Raw genomic sequence first — 12740 nt, 5'->3', positions numbered from 1 at the left:
ACTAGAATTTTTTTTAAGTTTTTAGTTAAATTCCAGTTAACATATAGTGTAAACTATAGCGTATAGTTTCCGGTGTCCAATACAGTGGTTCAACAATTCCATGCAACACCTGGTGCTCATCACAACAAAGGGCCCTTCCTAATCCCCACCACCTACTTCACCCATCCCCCCATCTACCTCCCCTCTGGTAACTATCAATTCTCTATGGTTAAGAGTCCGTTTCTTAGTCATTTTTTCCTTTGCACATTTGTTTTGTTTCTTAAACTTCACATGAGTGAAATTATGTGTCTGTCTTTCTCTGGTTTATTTCACTTAGTCCCATCCGTGTCATCGCAAATGGTAAGATTTCATTCTTTTTATGGCTGAGTAATATTCCACTGGATATATATGGGCTGTTTCCATAATTTGGCTATGATAGATAATGCTGCCATAAACATCAGGGTGCAGGTATCCCTTTGAATTAGTATTTTTGTATTCTTTAGGTATATAAATACTTAGTAGTGCAACTGCTGGATTGGAGGGTAGTTCTATTTTCCACTTTCTGAGGAGCCTCCAATACTGTTTTCCAAAGTGGCTGTACCAATTTGTGTTCCCACCAACTGTACAAAAGGGTTCTTTCTCCTTTCTTCACATCCTCCCCAACACCTGTTGTTTCTTGTGTTGTGGAGTTTAGCCATTCTGACAGGTATGAGGCATTATCCCATTGTAGTTTTCATTTGCATTTCTGATGATCAGTGATGTTGAGCATCTTTTCATGTGTCTGTTGGCCAGCTGTATGTCTTTTGTTTTTGTTTAAGTTTTTATTTACATTCCAGTTAACATACAGTGTAATATTATTTTCAGTTGTACAACATAGTGATTTAACACTTCCATACAACAGCCGGTGCTCATCACAACAAGTGCACTCCTTAATGAAGGGACGAGAAATTAATTACCGATCTAGGAACAACCTACACCAAGAATGTTGCTACCAAGACGCCAGGGAGGTAAGTAAATTTTCCATGGACTGACTACTCTAGGAGCTCCCTCCCTAGAAAAATGCAACTAGATCTGGAGATGTGCTAGTACCTTCTAGGAGTTTCTAGGTTGACTTAACAGTGAGTCAATAACAGAGTATTAAAAAGGCCATTCTAATTCTAGGAAGGACATCAGATATTAATCAAATAACCAGCAGACAGATAATATAAGTTATTGTAGTGTAACAAAGAGAAAGTACTGAGATCTTGAAAGAGAATTCTGATCTAATTTCTGGGCTCAGGACATGGTTCTTGAGGAACAGAACTGGGACAGATGCTAGAGGAATGAGGGATGAAGGTAGGGAAGCTTTCCGGGTAGAAAAAAAGTACTTCCTTCTTTCATTCATTCAAATAATATTTGAGAGTTTATTACGCTAGAGACTGTGTTAAGTTCTGTGAATAATCAATCAGTATTGACCTTTGTTCTCATGGAGCTTACAGTCCAGTGGGGGAAAAAAATTCACAACTGAATATATAATCATAGGCTTAAATAAGTACTACAAAGGAAAACAGTGCCACTGAGAGGAGCTCAGAAACTTGGCAGAAAGTGCAACTTCTACTAGGAACCAAAAAGAGGACAGCATAGTTGGAGAACACAGCAAGAAGGAACAAGATGGAAGATGAGTCTAGAGGGATAGGCAGGGGTCAAATAATCCAGAAGTTTATTGACCATATAGTATGGACTCTGGTCTACTTGTAAAGGCAGTAAGAAGCCTAGGAGTTTTAGGAAGAGTGTGTGTGTTGGGGTGGGAAACTAATACAACTTGAATTTTGAGAATCAGTTTAGAAAAAGAGTAAGGAGAAAGAAGGGGTATATTATACTTAGGCAGCTATTACAGGAATCCAGAGCAACTATGATGTATGCACATATATGTATATGTGCACAGGGGGAGGGGAGACATAGGAGATGACAGAAGGTACAGATAGAACAAGTGGAAAACTACAAAGTGCTCAAGAGTTAAAAACTAAACAGAATTTGCTAATCAATCATTCAGATCAGGTAGATATTCCAACTGTGCACTGGATCTGGAATAGTCTTTAATTTCTATTCTCTAATCCATCAGAATAAAGACTGCATGTCTTACTTAATGCTATTGTAATAATTTTTTCAAAAGTGTCTCAGAGCCCAAGGACTTCTGTTCCACAGCGCATCTTGCTGGGCTGAGACTCCTTATCTACAGGCTAGCCTCTGTCCAATATCAAAGAAATATATACATGAATACATGCCTCTTCTCTGATATTAAGATAGCTTTCACTTAAAATGTTTTTAAAAGGTATAGCTTAACAGAACAGCTTACTATGTGCTGGGTCTCTTTTCTATTAAGATGGGCTTCATTTAAAATGTTTTTAAAAGGCATAGCTTAACAGAACAGAACAGTGCTGGGTACTGTGCTGAGTGCACAACCACTCTGAGATGGGTACTGTCATCATTACTGCATTTCACGATGAGAAAACAGCTATTAAGTAGTAGACTCAAGATTCAGATTCCAGAGCCTAAACTCATATAGTAAAGCTACAAAAACTTACGGTTATTCAATTAACCTTTCCAGTCCTTATTTCACTTGACCACTCTGCAGGATCTGGCATGCTGGCAGGTCTCTCTTGAAATTCTCTTTCTTTGCTGGCCTTGCCCTGTGCCACTACCCTCAAACCACATTCAAATTAAAAACTGCTGTTCATGAGTCAGTTAAGCATCTGACTCTTGATCCTGGCACAGGTCATGATCTCATAGTTAGTGAGTTCGAGCCCTGCACAGTGCTCTGTGCTGATGGTGCAGAGCCTGCTTGGGATTCTCTCCCTCCCCCCCCCCTCTGCTCCTACCCCACTCGCATGCTTTCTCAAAACAAATGAATAAACTTAAACAAACAAGCAAAAAAACCCTTCTATTCATGAAAAGACCATTAAGAGAGAACTACCATGTTGGAAAATATGTCTACAACACATACAATCAACTGGCTTTTATACAAAAAACATAAAGCCAATCAACAGAAAAAGTCCCACAGAAAAGCAGACAAAAAACTTAACAGGCAGGCTATAAACATGAAAAGTTGATCAACTTCATCTAGTCAAGGACATGCAAATTAAAACTACAATGAGAGTGTACTAAAGACCTACCAGAAGAGCTAAAATTACAGTGTCTAATAACACCAGGCACTGGTAAAAATGCAGAGCAAAAGAAGCTCTCATTCACTGATGACGAAGAGTATAAATTAGTACAACATCTTTGGAAAACACATTATCTACTATTTTGAAGATACATTAAACAATCCAGCAGCAATTCCATTCCTAAATATGTATCTTAGAGGAATGTATGTGTGTTTACCAAGAAAAATGTACAAGTTTCTATGGAAGCATTACTCTTAACTGCCCAAATTAGGATATAACCCAAAAGTCCATCAACAGGAGAATGCATAGACTGTGGCATATTCATGCAATAGAATTCCATACAGCAATGAAGAGGAATGAATTCATATGCAACAACATCTGAATCTTTAAAAGTAAGAACAGCAACTGACTTAGGGGAGTAAAGGTGTTATTTAGGAAGGTCACAACCTATGGATCTTATGGTCAGGACAGTGGCTACCTTACTAGGGTAATGTTATTGAGAAGAAGCAAGATAGGAAGCTTCTGAAAAGCTGGCAACATTGTATTCCCTTGACCTGCATGGCGTTTACATGGGTACTCACTTTATAATTATTTATTAATGTATATCTGCTTTATGTACTTTTATATAGGTATTATATTTCACAATAAAAACACATAAAAATGACATCAGCTGACAGCATTTAAGTCAAGATTATTTACATAAAAATCCAGATTTACAACCTGTTTTGAAAAACCGGAAGATCTGGCCTGCCTTCTTCCATGCCAACAATCAGCTAAAGCTGAGCAATAGCTACACACTTCCTTTAGGTCAGCTTGTGCTCTCTGACAGCTACAGTACCCTATGCCTCCCAGCTTTCATGATTCATGCTGTCTATCTGGTCTAAAACTCACCTAACACCATTCCACATCCATCTCCGTGACACTCCTTTAGAACACAGCAACATATAAGCATGTGCATGTATATGAATTATAAAGCATACTAGCTAGAGCAAGTAAATTTAACCTCACATTCCTCACTTTTAAAATAGAGGTTATAGTAGTACCTAACAGTGTTGTTAAGATTAAGTGAAACAATGCACACAAAACATTAGCTTAGCACTTGTCATAGAATCAGTGCTCAATATTAGGGGGCTAATATTTATTACAGACACACATTTCTTGTATTTACAACTAGAATATAAATTTACTTGCTGTGGCCACTGTCTTCTGATTTTATTGACAATACAGCAGAAAAATATGAGTTGGTATATACATTTGTTTAATCAGATACTCCAAAATGTATCACTGTAAAAAACAACAACCAGTAAATAAATCTTCCAAAGTTCCTTTACATGACACCATGGTAAAGATTTCCTACAATTATACTTTGAAAAGCAGGCCTGTTTTCCCAAAAGATGTATATCACCAGATTGTGGCTTTTATTGGTCTGATCAGAGTCAGGTAAGTGGGCACCTACTAAAATATACTTTAAGATGACGAATTTTAAGACCTTAGTCATACAATACCCTCAAAATTAAAGACTTTAGTTTTGACTTTTGACTTTTCAAGGTAAACTTCATCTGAACACCAAAAGCAGCTTACATCTCTCACAGAGCTGTTATGTTCCAATGACCACTCACCAGGCTTATTGAATTTGGTATACAGTATTTTTCTCCAATAAAAACCAGAAAAGTCTACCCAAACGTCTCCCCCACCCAAGCCAGTTTGGCAGTTAAGTCTTTATACAATGGGATGAATGTGATCCACGAATACAATGAAAACTAATGAACTATTTGCCCACATCTCACAAAAGCCATGCTGAGCAAAAGAAGCCACGTACAACAGAATCCACACTGGAAGATTCTGTTTGTATAAAGTTCACAGGGAAAACTACAGTATCCACAGAATGCATAATTAAGTGGTAAAATTATAAAGAACAGCTAGAAAATGAGTACCACAGAAGACAAGATAGTTGTAATCTTTGGGAGAAGGAGGTTATGATCCAGAAATGGCATGTTTGGAATTCTAGAACTTATCATCGTGTACAGTATTTTGTTTGTTGCTGTCTGCTCACACTGTTAAAATGCTCCATGAGTACAGAAATATGTTCACTGTTCTATCTCCAGAATCTACAACAGTGCCTGACTCCCAATACCAGGTTCCCAATAAATATGTGTTGAATGTAGAATAAAGTTTCAAAAATTCAAATTGTTCCATATTTCACAACTTGTCAGACTCTAAATATAACAGTAATTGCTAGCATATAGTGCATTTTCCATGTCAGTACCCTCAAGAAGTTGTAAGTATATAAGTAAATTCTGATTACTTTATAATCCTTAACCTTTTTCTCCTTTTGAGATGCTTTAACCAAACACATGCATATAACACTTACATGGATATATCCAATTCAATTAAAACATTTTTTAAAAATTAACAAGGAAAAACACAGAAACTCATGTGTTACAGCCAGCCCGGGCTCTAGATAGGACTCCAACATTTTCTCCAACCAAAAAAAGCACACATGATGTTACTATAAGATGACCATAAGTGTGCTCTTATATTAACATAAATCCTTTGCATCTTAAAACTTAATTACACATTTCACAATCATTACAGTATAAAGCAGTTTGAAAACTACAAGCTTCTAGAGGACAGGGATCCAAAACAAAATGTACTCAATGAATGTTGGGCTAACAACAACAAAATAGTCATTACTAAAATTCTCTTGGATTTTATAATTATGAACTGAATTGAGAGCTAATTAAAATTAAGTTTAATTCAGTCATCAGAAATTGTACAAACCCCAAAGATTACTAGTGGCAGTTCCAAAAGAGTGAAAATTCCTAAAACAACCAAGAAAAAATAATTTTCACTCCTTGGGAATGTATACTATTTACGAAAACAAAAACAAAAAACAGAGGCTCCTGGGTAGCTCAGTCAGTTAAGCATCTGACTCTTGATCTCTTGATTTCAGCTCAGGTCATGATCCCAGGGTCATGGGATTGAGCCCTGCGTCAGGCTCCACGCTCAGCATGCTTAAGGCTGACTCATACTCACCCTCCCTCCCTCCCTCCCTCCCTCTTTCTTTCTCTCTCTCCCTTCTCTCCAGCTCATGCTCTGTTTCTAAAGTAAATAAAATAAAATAAAATAAAATAAAAATTTTTAAAAACCAAACATAAAAAATATTTCAGCAAATCAAAAAAGTGTTTAATTAAAGAAGGCATATGCTAACCTCATGTTCCTAATTAGTATCCATATAAAGTAATATTAACTCCTGTTTTCATATCCTTTTTGGGTACAATAAACTAGAATGATTTGAGGTCATTCATCAGTCAACTCACTTCCCAGCATTCCACCAACATGAAAGAGTTATAGGCTGTTCTAATATACACCTACAATACAAACTAATAAAAACTTATCTTTTGATCTATCCCAAAGTTAAGGGCCATCTGAGATTCAGTATTTAACACTACAAATGTAACAACCAGGGCTTTGTTTTTAAGTCTCAAATGGTGTGTTTTACAGTACAAATTTTGGCAACACTGGTTTTCTCTTGTTCTAAAGCAGTGTTTCCATGATACAGGCAATCATTTTTAAGATATAAAATGAAATTCCCTACTCATATACTCACCATACACTTCTCATTATTAACAATTTATCTGTTTGAGAAGGAATGGAAATAAAGCACCTGGCTAACCCATAAAGGAGCAACCTGAAGCTACTCTTCTCTGCAATAAATAAATTAAGAACTCTAGGTCAGAGATACCAAAAGGGCTATATTTATTGCTGCTTTATACTGGAATACTGGTGAGTTCTGAAACTCACCAATTTTAGATTAAATACTGTCAAAAACAAACAAAAACTTCAGAAAACTATCCTAATGCCTCACTCTTCCTACAAGATTAAAAGTTGTTAAACTAGTAAGGTTTTTCAAGACTGTCTATCAAAATTCAGAGATGCAAAGCAAGTTCCAGTCAAGTATTTCAGAAATATCAAACTAGTCATAATCAACTATTGCTTAATCTTATTTAACATTTGATTAGAAACTCTACTAATAAAAAATAACTAGCTTGTCTTCAGCAACAATGCTTAGTCAGTACTGGCTACCCAGTGCATGTGTGCGTACAGGAGCCTGGAATGAGCTATGACTGAGCAGTCAGGGGTGGGTGGTCCTACACACGAGTTTACAGTCAGACTAACAAGTCTTCTAGCAGACTGAATTTTTACCATGTCAGGGTTATATCAAGAAATGGTTACATTTACAAATTTTCTCCAAAATTATTTTTTAAGAGGTTTTCCTTAGTAGCATGGTGATCTGTCTTATTTATACTGTTTTATTCTTAGAACTGTACAGAGTTTACATTTGGTCTCTAAATAGAAAAAAAGATTAAAGAGCAAGTGAAAGTCAGAGCCAGTACACTGTCTCCAGGATTGAAAAAAATGAGTGAAACTACTGTAATCTTTTTCCTTCAAACCAAACAGAGAACAGTACTATCTACACTGCATTACAACCCTCAAAGCCACAGATTGGTTTCAAACTCATTATTTGTTGGCTATAGATGTCTGATCTCTGTCACAAACTGACAGCAATCAATGACAGCATAAGTCTTTCTTAAATATAAAGGTTGTAAGATCCTAACATGGAAACATCAGTATTTAAGAAAAGAAGGAAAAAGGGCCTTCCTAACAGTGTAGTGGAATCTGTGCCATTACACAATCTGAGAGAAAAGGCACAGCATGATTTGAAAAGTCACTGTCTTACAGAGCTGTCCTAAAATGCACTTAAAAGTTGTAAATATAGTCAGGATTATCAACAAAGAACATAAATTAAAGTTTTAACCATAAATATCTAAAATGCTAACATAAAAAATTAAAAGCCTTTTGCCTTAAGAACTGTAAAAATATTCCCAGTAAAAAATATTGTATAAACTTAGGATGTCCAGAAAAATACTAATACAGTGAAGCTCATTAGAAGTTGCCAGGCCCAAGTGAACTGTCATAAAGTGCAGTGAGTTATTCCTTTACTTTTAAAGCAATATGCAGCAAATATGCATTGATGAATAAATACCAAAATTAAAACTACATCATACCCACCACTCAAGACACAATTCCTACCCATAAAGACTAATTTCTACAGTTCTTAACTTTGTAATGTGCAGCTACTAAGCAAAGTACATTGTGCCTTACTTGATACAATAAATCAATTCCTAAGAAGAGATGTAAATAATTTCCACACTAAACTATGGTATAATTTGAGAGATAACCACAAGGGGGGAAAAATACTGTCCCTGAAACATAATGGAAACATTTAAGCAGCAAAATCTAATAAGCATAAATGATAGTATAATCTTAAATTTTACTGCTTCCTCAAAAGTGAAACAGCTTGAAAATCCAGAAGCCACTGCAATTTCCTTCAGCCACTTTCTGTGATTCAACCAATGGAAATGTTCCTAATAATTATTCACACCATTTTCCTACATAATTAACTTCGTGATGAGACAGAGAACCACCCTCAAATTCCTGTTTTCAACTTTAAAATAATTTTATTATCAGGCACACTAGTAATTCTGTGTGCAATTCAGATGTATGTTATACATATGAAAACCTTTTCCTTTATTATTTCTAAGTTAATGTCACATACGACGAAGCCCTTTCCAATTCAGGCATATTTTTTTAGAAAGTATCCTACACTTTCTTCTAGTTTTATGATTTATTATATTTGCTCTTATTCAAACACTTGAATTTATTTATTTATTTAGTCTATGGTTTAAGGCAGAGAACTACCATAAAAAAAATAAAAAAATTAAAGATAACCAACTGACCCAGCACTATTTACTGAATAACCCATCTTTTCCCAGGTAATCTACAATGTTACTTTTAACACATACATATTCTTTTAAAAAAAATTTTTTTTTATTATTGAGAGACAGAGAGAGACAGAGCATGAGCATGGGAGGAGCAGAGGGAGGAGGAGCCACAGATTCTGAAGGAGGCTCCAGGCTCCAAGCTGTCAGCACAGAGCCCTTTGCGGGGCTCCAACTCACAGACTGCGAGATCATGACCTTAGCCGAAGTCAGACGCTTAACCCACTGGGCCACCCAGGCGCCCCTAACATATACATATTCTTAATTTTCCCTCTTGCTGGATAAGTGATAGGCAAGTTACTTTATCTGTGTTTCAATTTTCTTATCCAGAAAGTGGGGATAATAGTAATGCTCACTTCACAGAGTTACTCTATGAATTAAATCAGTTAGTTTATTTTAACCCTTAGAACAATACCTGACACATTAAATGCTGACGATGATAAATCACTAAAAGCTTATAAATAAAAAGCTGTTCTTGGATTCTGTGGTTCCACTGTCTATAACTGAGCTGAAGACTGTTTTAAATTCCTCTGAATTTATAACACATTAGGTTTTCTAGTAGGACCTCCTTTTTCCAAAATTTCATAGCTATCAATCATTTTATCAGATACATTTTCTCATTAATATGTCAAGTTTTCTATAATAACACAATGAAATTCTATTTGGAACCGTATTACATTTATATGTATATCAACTTCGGGAAACTGATATATTCTGTAATACTGACTCTCCCCATCTCCCTCATCTAATTTATTCACATTTTATGTCCTTTAAAATACATGTAATTTACCAACAACTGTTATATTTATTCCTAGGTGTGACCTTTTGGGAGAAAAATTTACTGGAATTTATCAGAATTTTAAAAGCACATTCCCGGGGCGCCTGGGTGGCTCAGTCGGTTAAGCGTCCGACTTCGGCTCAGGTCATGATCTCGCGGTCCGTGAGTTCGAGCCCCGCGTCAGGCTCTGTGCTGACCGCTCAGAGCCTGGAGCCTGTTTCAGATTCTGTGTCTCCCTCTCTCTCTGACCCTCCCCCATTCATGCTCTGTCTCTCTCTGTCTCAAAAATAAATAAAAATGTTAAAAAAAAAATTAAAAAAAAAAAATAAATAAATAAATAAAAGCACATTCCCTGTGACCCAGAAATTCCATTTCTAAGGATTTAACACACTCTAACATTCACAGGTATAAAAATATAAAGCTACTTAGTACAATAGCAAAATCCCCCAAACAAGTTAAATGTCTGTCATTAAAGAAATGGTGATCTGCAGCGTATTCTTGGGATATTATTACAAAGAATACAAAAATCACAGGTACTGGCTTAGAGAGGAGTTCTACAAACCACTCTGCTAAAACAAGAAAACAAGCTGCAAATTAATGTCTTGTTTTTTTGTTTTTTTTAACTGAGGGTTAGGGTAGGGGAACAAAAGTATCACATGTAAAGTATTAAGTATACAGTCTGGCTTGTAGTAGCATTTCAGTCACCTTAAGAAATTAAATGTGACTTGGTGAAACGGCTGAATATTCTTTCATTTCACCTATTTTTTTATGGCCTGCCTTGTTGTATAAAAGATTTTGTGGTAGTCTCATAATACAGCATTTAAAAAAATAAGTTTTCAAGTCACATTTTACTCATAAATATTTAAGAATACACACATCCCTACAGTGTGTAGGGATGCTTTTCAATATACCATAAAATCTCAATCCCATAACTCGGGAGGAAAAATATTATTTCTTCTAAATCATCCTACTCTAACTTGAAATAACCTTTTTAAAGTGTGTTGTCTTGGATATCAAGCACCAAAGATTACACCTCAGGAACAAAGTGACATTATGTCCAATATGAAAACAAAGCGTTTCCTCCTCGGAAAGAAAACCCCCAAAATGATAAATAATGTGAACTTATTTTAAAATCAAAGCAAAATTTTGCTTTTTATTCTAAGTTATTGGCTCAAGTTTCATCTTCAGATTGTTCGTCATCAAGGTAAGGTCATAAAGGGGAAAATTAAAGTTTTCATAGAGAAAGAATACTATAGTCCTTTAAAAAATATATCCACTACTAAGTATAACCGGTAACTTCTGCCTCCCAGAAAACAAGGTCCTGAGTTCAGAAACTTCAGGGCCATATCATACGTTGTTCCGGATGCTACAAATAAACATTTCCAAAAGAAAAATAAATACATAAAACCACTACCTGACTAAGTACTTCGATACCGTTTGAAGTAAGGAGTTGATTTTAAATGGGAGCGATTTTTACTCTTCAAATTTCTGTATGTCTGTGACTGTTAAAAAGAGCAGATACTACTTTATGATGAGAAAGATTAAAATGTACAAAAGGAAAAGAGGATTTTAACGGAATATTACTAACTTCGGCTTTCTGATGTAACATACACGTTGGTTTCACAGCACTGAGAAAAATAGCATACTTCAAAGCACGTGTAAAACTTGATAGGAAAAAGTTACTTTTCCGCTGCACCCACAAGTCTTTTATTTTTTAGACTTCATTTCATTGTCCATTTGTAGGAGTATTTTGTGTTACTTCTGAAAGTTTAATTCAAATTAAACTATTAAGAAGTGTTAAGGAGTTATTTTTTCAACGCCACCTCAAACAAATGACACAGTGAAAAAAAATTCCAACCTACTACACACAAAACACTGTTTTGCTGTCTCAATGTCTTATCGCTGGCGCGCGCATACCACGAAGAGTGACATCAGATCGAAACTACACGGTTTCGCCGGTGACCAACCACTCCTCCAAAGACAGCAGTTACCGGCTGGCTGGAGGTAGCACCCCAAACCCCGACCTCCGGCCCGCCGCACGCTCGCGTCGGGTGTCCGCAGGACCCACTCCACGCACAGAGTTTGCCCGCGCAGGACCTGTTGCGCGTCCCCGCCCGCGGAGAGCCGGAGCCAGGCACCGACGCCGGCAGCGATGCACCTGCCCGGGACAGCAGCCCGGCGCGCCCGGCGCGCCCGGCGCCCCCTCCTGGGCCCCCGCCCGCCGCCTGCCCGCCTACCCGCGGGGCTCCGAGCGGCCCACAGCCACAGTCAGCCCTGCCCACCCGCCGCCGCCCCCGGCGCCGGGGCAGCAGCCCGCGGGGAGGAGGGCGGGGCGCGGGCCCGACGCCCGCAGGCGGCCGCGCTCGCTCGGGATCGGCCCTGACGGCCGCGGAGGCGCTCACCTTGGCGGCCGCGGCTCTGGCGGACATCTTGTCTCTCTCCTGCGCCGCGCGAGGCTCCTCGGACCCGAAACTCCGCGCCACCAGCCCGCCGGCTCCTCACGCCACAGACCAGATAAACATCTCCCGGGAGCGAGCGGGGCTGGGGGCGGGGGCGGCCGCAGAGGCCCGGCCCACGGGGAGGGGACTCAACTCGGACAAAAGTCCGGGAAGCGCCCGCCCGCCCGCCCCGCCCGGGTCTTCTCCGCGGGGCGCGCCCGGCCGGCGCCTCTCTACGAGTGCGGCCACTCGCTCGGCCTCCCGAAGCTCTCACAGCCCGGACACGCCGGCCCCGCCTGTTCGCCACTCGGCAGCACCGAGGGCCTCCCGCCGTCCCTGTAGCCCGTTCGATGGCTCTTTAGAAGCCGGCTTCCGCACGTAACTTCCCTGGAACCAGCCGCGGAGAAGGGATCCAGCGTCGACAGGCTGAGCCGGCGCCGGCAACTGCGGGTGGCCACGCAAACCTGCCGGCCCGGCCCGGCCCACTGAGCATGCCCGGCTGGGAGGGGCGGGGCCACGATGGGGGTGGGGCCAATGTGGGGGCGGGGTCGCAGCGGGG

The 12740-nt window shown here is 39.0% G+C and overlaps 1 protein-coding gene across 12 annotated transcripts in view; it reads right to left on the bottom strand.

The window, feature by feature from the left end:
* The window catches only part of TJP1 (tight junction protein 1), a 245215-nt gene that overhangs the window by 93244 nt on the left and 139231 nt on the right, over positions 1-12740 (bottom strand). The window contains exon 1 of one of the 12 annotated variants that reach the window (XM_042941208.1): positions 12146-12242. The exons of the other annotated variants lie outside the window; for them this stretch is intronic. Coding sequence (XP_042797142.1) covers positions 12146-12172 — 27 coding nt within the window. The 5' untranslated portion in view covers positions 12173-12242. Of the gene's footprint in view, positions 1-12145; positions 12243-12740 lie in introns of those variants that run through there. 12 annotated transcript variants of the gene reach the window in all.

This window comes from Panthera leo, chromosome B3, assembly GCF_018350215.1.
Source record: "Panthera leo isolate Ple1 chromosome B3, P.leo_Ple1_pat1.1, whole genome shotgun sequence".
NCBI lineage: Eukaryota > Metazoa > Chordata > Mammalia > Carnivora > Felidae > Panthera > Panthera leo.
This window is presented reverse-complemented; position numbering and strand designations above follow the sequence as displayed.